We start from the raw sequence: 17,107 nt of genomic DNA on the forward strand, positions 1-17,107 counted from the left end.
AATAATGGAACTGATTACTTATTGGGTGTCGAATACATAAGGCTATCCGGTATTTTCTATCAGGACAATTAATTCTATTCAATCATCAAGAATTAGCCAATATTTTCAAATGTTCGATTTTGTCGATGGTTGTTTCTATAGGTCTTCCCCAAGAGACATCTGGGAACAACGTAAAGTAACATTGCCATTTTGGAGATGAGAATTTGACTCATTCTTTGCTTTGATCACAGTATTTGCCCACTTCGCCACAACCGTGGCACAGGCTCTAGAACACTTACCTTATCCTGTTTGTCATCGAAATGACTAAGGTACCTGAGAGTACAGTTTGGGTTGGCTCCCTCAGGAGGACTCCACGTCCATATTATTGTGCAGAGGTTTTCGACAGAGACACTCAAATTCGTCACAGGTGGCTGAACTTCTGTTCAAATCAAACATAAGACAAACATAGATCAACGCCAGCCAGACTTTTTTGATGGCTCATTTAATCCATTCTCTCACACCCTAGGGCCAAGACCAATACCAAGCTGGATTAACAACATCTAACATTTGCTGAGACAAACAAGGTTACACTTCACACATACTAATGAAAATGTGCACAGACCGTTTTGAAACAGGGACACTGTTGGCGTCATTTGAAAGATGCAGTGGCTAGTTTGGAATGGTAGCTCACCTGTGCAACCCCGGCACCTGGGAGCCCAAGGCAAGATGATTGCTCTGAGTTTAAGGTCAGCCTGGGCTACATAGTAAGTTCCAGGCACACATGAGCTACAGACTCAGGCCGTAAGGAAAAAACGAAAGAAAAGAAAAAGAAAGGAAGGAAGGAAAGAAGGGAGAAAGGAAAGGAAAAGGGGAAATCAGGCTGTCAAGGTAACCCAGTGGGTAAAGTCACCTGCACACAAGCCTGGTAACCTCAGGTTCAATCCCCAGGGTCTACATGGTGGAAGGAGAGAACACACCCTTGAAGGTGCCTTCTGACTTCCACAAACGTTCAGTGGCATGCGTGTGAAGGCAAACACATGTACCTACATTTTTAAAATTCAAAAGAATAGTAACAGCAAAAGTGACTGCGGCACAAGGAAGCCAGTCCCATAACCTCATACCCCATGATCAGTGACATAGCTGAGATTGCGACCTGGATAATGTGGCTTTAAAGTCACATTCGTTTTTGAGATTGTTTCCTCTCAGATTGACCCCAAGCATCCTAGTATAGCCGGCCTCCCCCTGTTGATCTACCTCCACCTCTCAACTGGTATGGAAATAGATATGCACCAGTGTGGCCTGTATCTTTTCTTCCTAGGGATAGAAAATAGGGCCCTGAGCATAGAAAGTATCTCTGTCACTAACCTACATTCCAAAGCCATATACTTAATTAAATATTGCTAATATAAATATAATATATTCCTTCCATAGTATCCACAGGAGGCCTGTTTCAGAAGACTGTGTGAATAATAAAATTTGCAAAAACCCCTTGCAGGATCTGCATATAGTCCATGTACATCCTTCCATATACTTTAATGGTACATAGAGCAACATTGTATTATATTGTTTGGAAAAATAATGACAAGAAAAACAAACCTATAACATGTTCAGCACAGGTGTAATGGTTTTAGATTTTTTCTTTTCTTCTTTTTTTAATCTACATGCAATTTACCAGCAAACACAGAGCCTATGAAGGAGAAACCTATGGACCTTTTGTTGAGATAGAATCTCACTATGTACCCTTGGCTGGCCTGGAACTTGCTATGGCTATTTGGACCAGGCTGGTCTTGAACTCACAAATACCTACCTGCTTCTGCTCCCAAAAGCAGGCATCACCATGTCTGGACTACGGACTCTTAAATACTAGTATCCCCACACTCAATCCAGCCAGTTTATTCAGCTGTTTTCTGAGTTTGCAAACCTCCTTTTCAATTGCGCTCTCTTCAGTTGAGCTCAGGAACGTGTTCTAGTCCTTGATGTTTGTTTGTTTGTTTTTATAGCTTTTCCAAAGAAGCACTGGGAGAAATTTAGCACCCCAATTCCCCCTGGGATCTGACACTAAGCAGCTGGAGCTGGAGAGGGAAGAAAAAGTAGAGAAACAAAAAGTGTCTTGAACTTTCCCGAGAACTTCTAAGGCCAGGATTATCAAAGGCCCACTCGGGAAGCAGGGCGGGCATGGAGGGGAATTCTCTGCCCTTCTTTACAAAGCTTCTGCAAACATTGCAAAACAAAGTTTCCCAAAGCCACTTTAAAAGTCCAACCAGACACGGTAGACCTACCTGCAATCCTAGAACTGGGGAAGTGGAGGCAGAAGGGCGCTGAATTACTATTAGCCTGCACAGCATACGGAGACTTCCATGTCAAAAACAAGACCAAGGCCAACAACAACAAAACTAACAAACTAAAGCAAAAATCGCCCTCTAGGAGCTAAGGGTGCCATTCAGTGGTAGAGTATTTGCCTATAATTTGCCAAGCCCTAGGTTCTAATTCAGCACTGCAAATAATAACTGGTGTGATTAAAATGATGGTTCAAGAAACATGGAGTGTTTTATTTGACTATTACAAAAAACTCCATCAGTCCCAAACATCAACCCCATGGGCGCTATGTAGGTGAGGTTTTCCCAACAGTCAATTTCATGCACAGCCACTAATTGGGCAGCAGTCTACAAAAGCCCTTAAATTTTAACACTCCCTCCCCCCTGACAACTACTGATAAGCTTTTCCCATGGCCCAGTCTGGGGAGGGTTCAGACCTGAGCATGCCAAGGCCTTTAGAAGCAGGGACTTCCTGGCCCAATGTATTAAAGTGAGCTCGTAGCTGGCTGTGGTGAATCATAGATAGAATTCCAGTTCTCAGAAGACTGGGGCAGAAGGATCACTTTTGAGTTTGAGGTCAGTCTGAGCTGCATGCTAAATTCCATCAATTAGGATTTTCGAGACCACAATCTACTTCAGGACTATCTCCCTCATTCCGCAGTTTCCAGAAAACAAAGTTTAGCAGAAATCGTGGATACCTGGCTTAGCAGGTTCCTGACACTTTAGTTACCCAGTTACCTACTCCCCAAAATTAAAGCCTTATAATAAAAACAACAAAACTATTACTTATTTTTGCTTCGGTTGGATTCTAAAATCTAAGGTAATTTAAGATGTTTAAACTCCACCCGCTATTGCTGCTTTTTCTATTTGTTTTTGAGATAGTGTCTCACTCCAGTTCAGGCGCCTTGAACTCACTATGCAGCCTAGGATGACCTAAAACTCACACCAATCCTTCTACCTCGGCCTCTTATTTATACTCGAAATTAATCAAAAGTCTTCCCTAGTTCTAATTTCCCAAATAAGATTCAATTTTCCCATCTGTTTGGAAATGCTATTTAGCCAGATGCAATTGGTTTGCACAGAAGCTACTTGGGGATATCAGGTATCTTTCCTTTTCTTTTCTTTTTGTTTTTTCCCTGGTGGCTGCTTCATAACTGTTGAAATTTTTGTACTCCCTATAATTGAAAAACTATACGTGGCTGCTGGTGGGGGGGATGCTGCAGTATAGGAAACATCTTACTTCGATAGAAACTCTCCAGAAGCTGATAAACTGTAATCCCAGCACTCAGAAAGCTATGGTAAGAAAACTGCCATGATTTTGAGACCACACTGGGCTATGAAATCCAGGCGAGCCTGGGCTAAGAGCTAGATCCTGTCTAAAGCATATGTGCCCCCCCACACACACAGAAACCATCATGTTGACAGCCTGCTGAATGGCAGAGTCCAGGCATACGAAGCCACAGCCTAACTAGGCATGGTGGTTCATGCACAGCACCTCAGCACTTGAGGGGCTGAGGGATGGGAATTTTCACAAATCCAAGGCCAGCTTGGATTACAGAATGAATCCTTCTCAGAAAGAAAGAAGGGAAGAAAAGAGGGAGGGAGAGAGAGAAATAAAAAGGAGTGGAAAACATGAGCTAATAAGAAAGAATATTGACAAACATAATAACGGTATTCTCTAATTGAATTATAAAATTAAGAAATATAACAAATTTTGTCATTTTTTCCCACGGTAACTGAAATTTAGTTCAATTACCATGTGAAGGACCATTGCTTAGTGTTCAATATTATTTTTCTAGGGAAAGAATATCTAGGTCAAACCATTACATCTCCTGGTAAAGTTGCTCTTCATGCTGGCTAATCAGATAAACCATCTGATTTTATTTTTAATGACTGATTTAAGCTTAATAATAAAATCAAGACCCTAAAAATAAAGAAAAGGAAAAAAAAGAATCTGTTTGATGTGACTATTTAGAGACCCTGGAGGTAACTGAAAGCTTCACAATTTCCAGATAAAGGAATTGAGCAGGAAAAATGGTAACCGTCCACACAACAATGGTTGGTGAAAGTCAACCCTGGGCAGGAAAATGCGACTGTGTCCCTGGGATAGTGGGCATAAAGCTTGTCGGAGTAGGCAAAGAGATCCCTGCCCTACAAATATTTGAGACTGTATTCTGATCACTGGTTGCTACTTCCAACGAAAGAGGCAAAAGCAGATAGGCCAGGACCAAGTTGTTGCATTGACTCTATCACTGCAAGTCCTTCCTCTCCTAGCAGACGTGGCTTTCAGGAAATTTACATTACTGGCACCCTTCTTCTCTTCCTGTTTTCTTCCCTTATTTTTTTTCCCTTTGCACATTAAAGAGTCAAAACTTTTAAAAATAACTGCATACGGGAGGAAGATTAAAGAGAAAGCTTCCAAAAGACCTAAGAAAATCTCAAGTGAGAGACAGTCTCAATAATAAAAATAAACAGACACAGATGATCAAAACAGAAATCCCTGGATGAATACAAGGAAATAGTGTCCTCAGGACACAAGCCTGTAGCTGCACATATGAAGCTGCAGTAGTTGGGACAACGTGCACAAGCCCCAAGCTTAAACCAGCCCAAATCGAAGCATGGAGAGTACAGGTGGCCATGGATTCCCATCCCTGGCTGGGGCACTATTGCTAGTTTCGGGCACAGGGAAGTCTTTAAGAATGTTGCCCTGATATGCTGATCACAGTTTAGTGGAAGGCCGAACATCCATGTATGTATGAGCAGCAACAATTGGACTTGATGGGGGAAAAAAAAAAGACACAAAACCGGTTAGGGAAAGGCGTGGATCTTGAAGGAGTTGAGGGGGAGAAGTAAATACAATCAAAACGCATAGCACAAAACTCTCAAAGAAACTAATAGAAAGGTGGGGGCAGAAAAAACCCGGAGCCAGGAAATAATCTGCTTTCTGGAATTACTACATCACTTACTCACTCTATTTTTGATAAAAGCCAATCACAATTCATAAATAGTAAAGTATGGGTATTCTTTTTTTTTTCTGACTTGGCGATGCTGAGGACAGAACCCAGAGCCTTGTATATGCTAGGCAAGTGCTTCATCACCAAGCAACATCCCAGCAAGTACGAGCCAGTCAAAGGAAAAACCATCAGGATAAACTCATCCTGAGAAGGGTGAGCGTGCCAGACAAAGGCTACAAAACAAAATGTCTTAAAGATGCTGAACGAACCAAAGAGAGATAAACAAACCAGAAACAGCAGTAACCTAAAAAGAAACTAAAATCAAATTCTGGAGATGTGAAATAAAATAACTGAACCAGGCATGGTGGTTCTTAGCTGAAATCCCAGTGTCAAGAAGACAGAGGCAGGAGAATGACTAGGAATTTGAGGTAGCCTGGGTTAGAGTGGGTTCTGGGATCATCAGAGCTACATGAGTGAGGTAACCAAAAACCAAAAATAAATAAAGAAATAAATAAAACCTAAGTAAACAACTGAAATGAGGTATTTAAAAACAGATTGGATCAAGCAAATGAAATAATCAGCAAACTCAAATATAATGCAATGAAAATTACTGAGTCTAAATTACAGAGAGATAAGGCTAAAGAAACTTGTAGATTTGTGTGTTTGACTTGGAGTGTCTATAAAGAACAAGACTTCAGAAAGGACCTAGGATACAGAAGAGGGGAAGAGTTCTGAAGGTGAAAGCGGATTATAGAACATATATAATATAAAAGTAAGTTGGGCAGGGGAATAGTGGGGGTTGAAGGCTTAACTAGAGACGGGAGCAAAGAGGGAAGAATTAACAAAAACTTGGGATGTATGAAAAAACACTCCTGAAACCCACTGTTTCATAAGCAAGATATATATATATATATATATATATATATATATATATATACGCATATATATAACTTTTTATATAACTATATATATAACGTATATATATACATATATATGTTTTTATATGACTTTTTTAAAGGAGGAGGGCTGGCAAGATGGCTCGGCAGGATAAGGTACTTGTTGTCAAGTCTGACAACCTAAGTTCAAGCCCCAGAATCAACGTGGTGGATGGAGAGAACTAATTCTTGCAAGTTGTCCTTTGACCTCCCTCACACGCTGCTTGCCCCCCTCAATAAATAAATGTAAAAAATAACATTTTTAAAAGGAGTCTGAGCAGAGGTGCTCTGCACAGTGCTCCTCCCCAGAAGACGAGGGTTATTAAATTAAATTTCAGTCCCATTTATGGGACACCTCTCTGAGTTATTGGTCAAGGAAGCGTCAGAGCCCACCAACCACCCAATAACACAGAATATCACCATTGCTTTTCAGTGCCCACTGCAGAGAGATGGTAAGACACAACATATATTGATCACAGCACATAGAGAAATCGAGATGGGAGTAATCTGGATACTTCCTTGGGAATGATAGCCAGGTTTCAAAGAAAGCTGTTATGAAAGGTGTCATGTGGGCTGCCGGGGGAGAAAATTCATCAGCTAACTTACACAGCACTGGACTCTGCATGCTATAGTACCAACCTTTCAGGCAAGGTATTCCCACTGGTGCAAAACCAGCATGATCATTTTGGGAGTAACCAACTCTTCTCTGATGGGATTTGAGGCCTGTTTCAGGGGAGGGAATTCATACCTAATACTGTAAAACTCGTCAAAAGCCCATAGCTAGGAAATCATATGCCCTCGGAATAAGGTACTCCTGTTGTTTTGCTAGACAGATTGTAGAACGGGGTCCTAAATACTTATGTTTATAGCTATCGATAGGTCCTGCTCTCAATCTTTTTTTCCTAGATGCTTCTTTTTGCAGCCATCCGCAGTCAACAAGACGACTCCTAACTGGTCAAAGCGCTGAGAAGGACTGTTGGGTGTTCAGCCCTAAATGAGACAGCTCTATCCACCCTCTGGCACCTCAGGGGATAAGGGCAAAGGCATGGAAAGAATTTTAAAGATGGAGGATGAGGAGAAAAGCCGTGAAATGCTTCTAGACGCAGTACAGGCATTAAACTCATGAGCTCACCGTAGCTATGGTTACTTGCAGGGAGCAGAGAAAGCCCTGAATATGTGACATTCTGAGTGGCTGTGTGCTGTTGACATGGGCACAGCCATGCCACGGACCCAAGCCTCAGAGAGAAACGGCAAAGCCGTCCCTTCTGGCTCATGTGTAGATGCTGACAATGTGGACAGAAAATGTTCCCCGGAGCTTTCTCCTGCCAGATATTCATGGCCTGAAGCCTGCTCTCCTACAGAGCTCTTCTGTACTATACTGTACTTTTACTGCTCCTGCTGAGATCAGCTAATCCTGTCTCCTTGATCTAGCTGCATGCCATAAACCCTGACTTCTTGGTTATCTCTATAGAATAACTGCACCTCCCTGTTTAAGATGTATGTAATAACTCTGCCTCCTTCCTCAGCTGTGTGCAGTAACTCCACCTTCCTATTCAACTCTATAATAAACAGCTTCTGGGATACCGTGGCTTCTCCAGAGAGCCCAGACCACTGATTTCTAGCTTTCTGTCCATGTATCTGTCTGTCTTTTCTTCATTCCCTCAAAGTCCCAGTCAGGTCTGTCCCTGGGGCTGCACACAAGAATTTACCTGTACAATGTTAAGCCAATCAAATATTTTCAACATGGGTGGTGGAGGGGCTCGTGGGGCTCCACCCCTTGGCCACTGATAGCTGCTAGTGTAGGGAGAGCCATTTTTTTTGGCGGTATGGCCGTTGGTAGGTTGTTTATGTTCCTGCAGACAACACTAACAGGACTTAGTGGGTCATTTTTTTTAAGACAAAAGAAAAAAATCAAGAGAATCTCAGGAACCTGTGGGGTTATCATTAGACTAGTGGCTGCATTGGGGGAGGTGATAAAGGAGAACAGAAAAAGGAAGAAAGAGAAATTTTAAAAATAACAAGGAGCTGGGGAAATGGCTCAGATGGCAAAGGAAGCATGATTGTAATCCTGGCACCGAGGAAGTGGACACAAGCGGCTCTCTGCACCTCACTGGCCAGCCAACCTAGCCTACTTGGCAAGCTATAGGCAAGTAAGAGACCCACAAAAACAAATGGACAGTACCTGAGGACCAACTCTCTAAGGCTGAGTAAAGGAGCAGGAGGAGGAATGGGAGGGATAGAGGAGGAAGGAGAGGGAAGACGGATCAGGAGTTCGAGGTTCCTCGGCGATGTTCCTCAGTTCAGGTTTCTTAGCTATGTTACATAACAAATTCGAAACCAGCCTGAGCTACACGAGACCTTGTCTGAAAATCAGATACAGACAAAGAAGTAATAACTGAAAGCTCCTTAAATTTATGAAAGATAGGATTACAAACATCCAAACACAATCTAACTTCACAATTTACGGGACTTATAAAAAGAAAAGGACAGATCCAAATTTAGAAAAATCAAGGAAATCATGAAGAAGATTAGCATAGAGATAAATGAAATAAGAAGCAGAAAAGTAAAGTAGTATTAATAAAACAAAGGGCTTTGATAAGGGCAATAACATTTCTAAATCCTTTTGTTAGTAAAGAAGACTGCACTTACTAAAATCAGAAATGAAAATGGGTATATTACTACTTATTCTAAGACATAAAAAAAGAATTTTAAGAAAGAAGTATGAACAACTCAATATAACAAATTTGATGCTTTAGATTAAATGCACAAATTCCTGGAAACACAAAACTTACTGAAACTAAATCAGAAAGAAATATATAATCTGAATAGATCTGTAATCAATAAGGATATTAAATCAGTATTCAAATTTATCTCCTGACCAAAAAAAAAATCCAAACTTGATGGCTTTATGGGCAAATTGAACCAAGTGTCTAACAAGCCAATACTATACATTTCCAAACATTTTCAAAGCCCTTAAATAATAAAAATGCTTCCTAATTTTTTCTATGAGCTCTGTACTACCTGTTCCTAAATCCTAACAGACAAGTTATCCTCAATAAAATGCTGACACGGGGCCTTCAGTTACACACCAAAAGGATTGTACACCATGACCGAGTGGGATTTATTCCTGGAAGGATGACTCAACCTACGAAAATTAATCCATATAATATATCACATTAACACAATGAAAGGGGGAAACTTGGCATTATTTCTCTTGATGCAGAACAAAACACCTGACAAAACTCAACAACTGGAGCTAGAGCATGTAGCATGTACAGGACCCTGGGTTCAATGTTCTGCAGGCGTTGCCACCCAAATAAATGCCTTTTCATAACAAAAACATTCAAGTTTGGGCATGGTGTCACATGCCTACAATCTTATCTACTCAGGAGACAGATGCATGGGGAGTGGATATTAGGGGCCAGGTTGGGTTACAGAGCAAATTTCAGCTCATCTGGGCTACTTAGCAAAATGCTGTCTCAAAATTAAAAAAAAATAATTAAATAGGTTGGAAACACGGTCGTAGAAAATTTGTCTTACATTTGTGAGGGCCTGGGTCCAATCCCTAGTTTTGAAAGAAGACATTGCCGAGAAAGCATGATTCTTATAAATGGGAAAAATGCATCTCCTAACCTAACATTGAAGGCCAAGGCTGAAGCAGGTTCAGAGATCTCACCTTAGCACAACATCTAACGCACAGCTTGTTGCCTGAATTCCTAGAGTTCCCAAGGCCTTGGGTTCAACCCCAAACATAGCAGAGTGCATATGCTTTCTAAAAGATAAAACATAATCTCCAGATTGTAAGCACATATTAATACATATGAATTTTGTAGTACGCATTGTAAGGCATATACATAAATAAGTGCTGTCTATATTTGAACTGTCTCTAGGGGCTCGGAGTGACTGACTTCACCACAGTGGAGAGATTAAGAACATCAGCTGCCGACCCTAGCTCCAATCCTAGCGCTGAAACTACTTTAACCTCCCTGCTCCTCCTCAGCTTGCTCATCCATAACGTTAAGGATGAGAATCATAACCTAGCGCAAAGTGTGGCTATACGTATTAAACAAGTTAAAATAGATAATGTCTCACACCTGCAATCCCAGCACTCAAGATGCTGGGGAAGGAGGGCTGCCAAGAGTTTGGAGTCAAGCTGGACTAAGTAACAAACACGAGGCAAACGGGGGCTATGTAATAAGACTTTGTCTCAAAAAAAAGCAAAAAACTAGGTAAAGCGCTATACCAGTTCCCGCACAGAGCAAGTATTTAGACCTGTTAAGAAAATCGGCAGTTGCATTGGTTTTCTGGGAAAATGGCCCTATGGGCTCTGAGGCCTAACACATGCTTCTTCTGCCTTCCTTCAGCATCAACTTCCAACAGTTGCTGGGAGACGAACACTGCCTTTAGATGAGGAGTGAAGAAGAGGAGAAGACCTAAGAAGCAGCTTGTTGAGCTAAACCCCAAGTGTGCCTGCCTGTTGTTTATCCTCACATTCTGTGTGAATCAGTGGGTAATACCACCAGTAATTGTTTTACTCTAAGGTGCTTCATTTGACTGATTGCTTTTGCTTTCTCTTTTCCAATCTCGGGAGTTGGCAGAGGCATGCAGATTTCGGGAAAAGTGAAGGAAATCGCAAGAGTCATACGTGAGTCATCTGTCTTTTTTTCTTCACATGCAGTCATCAACTCCTGCCCCCCCTCCTTTTGCTACATCTTTCATAATCATCCCCAGCTCTCCTAAACCCAACAAGGAGGAAAGACACCACTAAGCCATGATCCTCATTAGGACGTGCACACACACTGTGCATCTTTCTAATAGAGACTGGGGTCTGCCACCTTCCATTCCACTGAGCTCCACACGCCAAGGACTCCCTCTACCCAGACAAGTCTACTTGCTTGCGTTTCTTCAGACTGTGCCCCATCAGGATGTTTACGAGCAAATCAAGCTTCTTTGCACAGATTGATTTGCCACTCTTTCTTCAGACCACACAAGAATCTTGACCGGCCACTTCCTCATCGCTGCTCCTGTTTAACCTCCACTACACATGTTCTCCAGTAAAATCCCACCTTTTCTGAGGTCTAGCTCAAGTTTTTTTTCCTATTCTGTGAAACTGCCAGCCTTCAGTTTCCTCTCTTCTGAATGCCTATTGTTTGGACTACATGGTCTAACCATTATGAAGCCAGTCTCCAATATAAGACTAGTCTGCCTCTACTTTCACGGATGCCAACTAGTCTCTATACTGGTACCTTGGGAGGTAGCTTACTAGCTCTTCTGAATGCCAAGGACTCCCTCTTACTTCTTTTGAAAGAGGTACTGAATACAGTAATAGTGGTTAAGGGCATAGCCTCTATAATCAAGTTGCTAGGGTTGGAAGCCTAGCTCCTCGACTTTATTTGGGTAAGAATTTCAGCCTCAGTGGGCCTCGACTTCCTTGTATACAAAAGGGACCCAATATTAACACCTGAAGTTTAGGCTGCTTGTAAAGGTTAAATGATATAGAAGCAAAACACTTAAAATTGGGGAAGGCAGCACACTTCTATAGTCTGAGCAAGGAGGAGGCTGAAACATGAGGATTTCCGGGAGTTCATTCAAGGGTAGCCTGGGCTACAGAGCAAGACTCCAATTATGTGTCAAACTACAAGCCAGTCTCCAATATACTATTTTGTTTTGTTTTGTTTTGTTTTTTAAGACAGGGTTTCTCTGTAGCTTTGGCGCCTGTCCTGGAACTCACTCTTGCAGACCAGGCTGGCATCGAACTCACAGAGATCTGCCTGCCTCTGCCTCCCAAGTGCTGGGATTAAAGGAGTGCGCCACCACCACCCAGCAATATACTATTCTTACTCTACTGCCTAGTCTGTATATACTTTCATGGATCTCAACTAGTCTTATACTGGCACCCTGAAAGGTACCTACCTAGCTCTTCTGCATGCCAGGAGTTCAAGACTAGCTGTTATTACACCATACCACAATGTAGGCTATCAAGATAAACAGACTGAACTAAACTAGTAAGTAAACTTGTAACCCCCTACCCTGCCTTGTTTCTCTCCATAGTACTTTAGAAGTATTGAAATACTATATTTTACTCAACACAAAGAAATGCACAGCTTCTGCCAATAATATAAACTAGCTTCATGGGACGGAGACTTGTCAAATACAACTTTAAATTAAACGAAGTAAAGTACTTAGAAAACTGCTGGACAGACAATAGACAGGGAAATGCTAGCTGTTATTAAGCAATGCCACAGCTTAGCTGCTGTGCTAAAGAGACTGAACTCAACTAGAAAGCTAACCGTTTTTAAAATATTCAGCAGGATCAAAACGAAAGAAGCACTTAAGATGAATGGAGTTCTCAACACCCAAACACAGACGTTGCAATGAAAACAGTTGTTTGAAACACACACAGCTCAATCTCTTCATTTCACCCATGAGAAAACCATCACCCAGGGAGGGGATAATGACAAAGCCTGAGTCTCACAGCCAGTCCATGTCAGCGTCATACGAATGTCAACCTCTGAGTAACTCGAGATAGCAAATGGCTTTTTACACCACCCCACAAATGCAGTTCTTTCGGCATTTCTAAAAGGGAGAGAAGTGTCTGTAGTCTAAGGTTCCAACAAATGACGGCAACAAAAGTAAGCCCAGAAGTTGAGGGTTGACAGTCTTGTCTAAAGGGCCAGCTGTTGTTTCAGGTGTGTGCGTGGGAAGAAACCTGGAGGAGGGAGTCGTGTTGGAATGACACTGTGAAAATCAGGACACTCGAGAGATAGGTGACCTTAGGTAAGTCTGTGGTCTTCAGCTTTCCTATATACCTACAGAGACTTGGTGTCCTTGACGGAAGTAGCGATGTTTCGCAGACAGAGATTATTCTGTGTACTCTAAGATCCTAAGTCAACCTTCCAGAGCCTGGCTCAGCGTAAAACAAACAAGGCCAACATTCGAATAATTATCAAAGGCTGGAGGTGTGACACAGCCCCAGAGCCCACATGAAGCCCTCAGGTACCCTCTCCAGGAACCCAGGAAAAAAGGGTAATTACTGTCCAACAGACCTAAGTGTACCTCAGGTCTCACTCAAATGCCAATTTTTCAGGAAAGTCTTTCTGCTGTGTGCCATTTACAATGCTAACCCTCTATCCTGTCTTGTTTCTCTCCATAGTACCTTAGTGGTATTTCACATACCATATTTTACTCAATACACAGAAACACACACCCTCTGCCAGTGGTGTAACTAGCTTCAGAGCTCAGGGACTTGATCCGTTCTGCTCACTGTGACAGCCTCGGCCCCTAGAAATACCGCCCTTCACAGATACAACATATATTGTGTATTGTATATGGGAGTTTCCTAATTACCATTTCAGCTTTCGTTTCAAAGCACAACAGACTCAGTAAACATTCGCTAAACAAATTGGTTTTCGTGTCTGTGGATGTGATAATAAAACCTATTCTAAAAGGCTCAGATCTCTACCCTTGCCAGGCCCAGTCCATGAGGAAATAAATCATTCACCTTCGATTTTCGCGACAACTCTGCCAAGTTCATTAGTTAAAAGTTGCTCACAAGCACAAGGGCAATGGAGCAACTTCCGAAGCAATGTACAACTTTTTTTTTATAAATTTGAGATTTTCCCCCATGATATACCGGTTTATTAAAGATGGGAGGCATCGGATGCCGGTCAGGCCTTCTCAATGGATTTCTTAACGCCAGAGGAGGTCTTGACCATTGTACCCTTTTACTACTAAGTCTATGATCTATTTTCAGAGACTCCCTTTAACTTCCACCGCCAAATCCACACTTCCAAACTAAGCATCTGCGAGGCTCCGGGCAAGGAGCCCTGGGAAGTTCCCAGCTCACCAGGACTTGGTCGCCACCCCCGGATCCCTCATCCCTTCACGGGCAAAGCCACTTATATGGGGTCATTTCGGCAAAATTAGAATCCCTTTAGTCCCCTTCCTCCAGCCTCCAGCCTCCTTGGCTCTTCCCTAGAGCGCAAGGGAAGTGAGAGGGTCAGTCAGTCCGGCTTCCCCACCACCTCGCCTGGGAAATCCCCAGCACAGGAGTCCCCCCAAATTTAGCAGGATCCGGGAGCCCCAGCACTGGGGGAGAAGGCTGACGGCCAGTACAGGGCGTCCAAGCAACAACCACTTCAGCGCGCACCCAGGCCACGACGAACAAGCCCCCTCCGCCCCAGGCTCCCTGCCCACCGATCCACATCCCTACCCGCCACGTCCCCTGGGTGGCTGTCTCCAACCCGGGGCCACACTCACCTGTGGCCGCGGCTCCTGGGCTCACGGCGGCGCACAACAGCAGCACCCACAGCCCACACAGCCGCGCTGGCCGCGCCATGCAGCCCCTCGGCTCGGAGCGCGGCCGGGCTCGAGCCGCCGCAGTCTCCGCCTCCTCGCTTCTTGCTCCCACTTCCCGGCCGTGGCGCCCTGGAGGCCAGAGCAGGCGTAGACGGGAAGGGCCGCCCCGCCCACGGCCGCAGGTAACCCGAGCGCGCGGGGGCGCCAGGGCGCGGGCAGCCGACGGGGCGGGGCACGCGGCTCCCTGGCTCCCACCGAATGACACCTGGCCTCCCTCCGCGCCACCACCTGTCACAGCTACAGAAACGTCCTGTTTAGGACCCAAGTCGACTTCCTCTGAAGCTTTGTGGCAAGGCTCCAGTCACTGCCTCTCCCTGCTCCCACTTCTATGAAGATGCCCGGTTGTCCCAGGTGCCAAAGGCTGCACCCTGCTTAGATACTAGGGCAGGGTCATGTAGGGAAAGAACCTTGGCCTGGGAGCTTGGAAACCTGGCTTCCAACCTTAGGTCTCTGAGCCCTTGTTTCCTAAGCCGTGACTCCTAAATTAGTAATACCTTATTTATTTCTCTGGGAGGACTTGGTAGTCCAAATAGGGGACTTTAGTGGCACCCTGTTTTGTGCAAGGGAGCAACAATGGTATATTTGAAAGCTGGTAATAACATTGAATGGGATTTGTAAAGTGACAGTCCCCAAACAATGGACAGTGCCATTATCCTATGTACCCGTATTTGTTTAAACACACAGTAAACTACTATAGATTCCGTTCTCAAGTTCCGTATTGTAGATAGGTATGATGTTTCACAGTGGCTTAGACTGAACAAGTTATTAACAATTCTGGGACTGAAGTACAAGTGCTGTCACCAATTCCACATCAGGCCTGCTGGCAGTGTAAGACCATGTCTCAAATGATGGACACAATTAACATGAAACAGCAGGAGAGAGAGGAAGGAGTAAAGGAGGAGAGAGAGATAGAAAAACTCAGTGAGTAACAGGATGATTGCTCCAAAGCCTGACAACCTGAGTTCGATACCCAAAACTCACATGGAGGAAGAAGAAAACTGAGTCCTGCGAGTTGACCTCTGACCTCCATACAAGCACCATGGCATGTCCACACACGCACAAATGCATGCGGTGAAAATGGAAACAATGTGCATTGAGAAGATCTCGAGTTGTGGGAGTCACAATGCTGGGTGCTAATGAGGCTTCCTGAGACTGGGAAAGGAGAGAAAGGAGCTTTTTAAGTTTTGCTGCGCTGCTGTGAGAATCACCATGAATTTGGTGACTTAAGTTTGCTTTAGTTCTGGAAATCAGAAGTTGCACTGTGCTGAACCTAAGTGGGGGCAGAGCCGCTTTCCTCTTGGAGACTGTAGAACATAAACTGTTTGCTTGACCTTTAATGCTGTGAGGCATGCCCACATTGCTTGCTTTGTTGCTATAACACGCAACCCTCTGTTTCCATGGTCAAAATACATCTCTTTCTCTTACTCTGACCAACCCATCTTCATGTTCTTCTTACGAAGATCCTGGTGATAGAGCAATAGTCCACAATAATAATCCAAACATTTCACAGGGCTTGCTTTGGGGATTAGGGGGATAGCTCAGTTGGTAAAGTGCTTGCCACATAAGCATGAGGACCTGAGTTCAGATCCCCAGAAGCCACATAAAAAGCCAAGTACAGAAGAGTGAACCTTAATCCCAACCCTGGGGAAATAGAGACAGGAATAGTCTTTGGATTGTTGGACTCTCTAATCTGTCAGTATAGCTAAATTGGTGAGCTCCAGGTCCAGCGAGATACTCTGTCTCAAGGAATGTGGTGGAGAGCAATTAGGAAAAACAAATGATAATTGATCTCTGACCTACACACACACACACACACACACACACACACACACACACAATCTATTGTTTTAATCACTTCTGCAAAGTCAAAATCATTTTTACTGTGTAAGGCAAGCTACTTATAAGTGTTAATTAAGTATTAGAGCATGGCTGGAAAAAATCTCTCTTTTTCTAATAAAGATGTCTGAGTGGATGGTGAGGCCCATTGAGATTATTTTCATCAGATTAAGTCGATACCTGAAAGTAGCTATAAAAAGTTATTAATAACCTATACCTAGTTATACTATATCCAGTCTCGACCTCACCCAGAGGCCATCAGAATGTTTGATCTAGCTAAACAAAGGCTCCACTCTGGAATGAAGGCTCTTGAGTTCAGTAAATATTTGTGAAGTCCAAGAACTGTGGAAGAAAATCATTGAAGACAGACCTTGGCTGGAAGTGTCTGATTCTGTGGTTAAATTTATGCTTAGCACGCACAACACTCTTGAGTTCTGTTCTCAGGCCCAAGCAACGGCATTTTTTGAAAAAGTAGGAAAGGTAGAACTTGTCAACAAAGCGCTGCAAACAGTTTCTGGGATCATCACCAGAAACATGAACGTGGAACTATGGGGTGATGTAAAGGAACAGGTGTTATGATAGGGAAGGGGCAAGGAAGGTTTCTAGGAGGGGGGAATTGCTTGCAGTGAATCTTGAGACACTGATTCTTACTGTCGAAGGTTCAGTACAAAGCCACACCTATATATGTATTATCAAATAAAATAATGATTATGAAGACAATACCATCAAA

At 43.3% G+C, this 17,107-nt stretch overlaps 1 protein-coding gene across 1 annotated transcript in view; it reads right to left on the bottom strand.

Annotated features, from left to right (window-relative positions):
• The window catches only part of Il13ra1 (interleukin 13 receptor subunit alpha 1), a 59,542-nt gene extending 44,920 nt beyond the window's left edge, over positions 1–14,622 (bottom strand). Inside the window, exons 1-2 of the mRNA XM_038316580.2 lie at positions 14,443–14,622; positions 279–418 (exon numbers count right to left, since the gene is read on the bottom strand). Coding sequence (XP_038172508.1) covers positions 279–418; positions 14,443–14,521 — 219 coding nt within the window. The 5' untranslated portion in view covers positions 14,522–14,622. The remainder of the gene's footprint in view (positions 1–278; positions 419–14,442) is intronic.
• Positions 14,623–17,107: the final 2,485 nt, after the last annotated feature.

Source organism: Arvicola amphibius, chromosome X, assembly GCF_903992535.2.
Source record: "Arvicola amphibius chromosome X, mArvAmp1.2, whole genome shotgun sequence".
NCBI classification, from domain to species: domain Eukaryota; kingdom Metazoa; phylum Chordata; class Mammalia; order Rodentia; family Cricetidae; genus Arvicola; species Arvicola amphibius.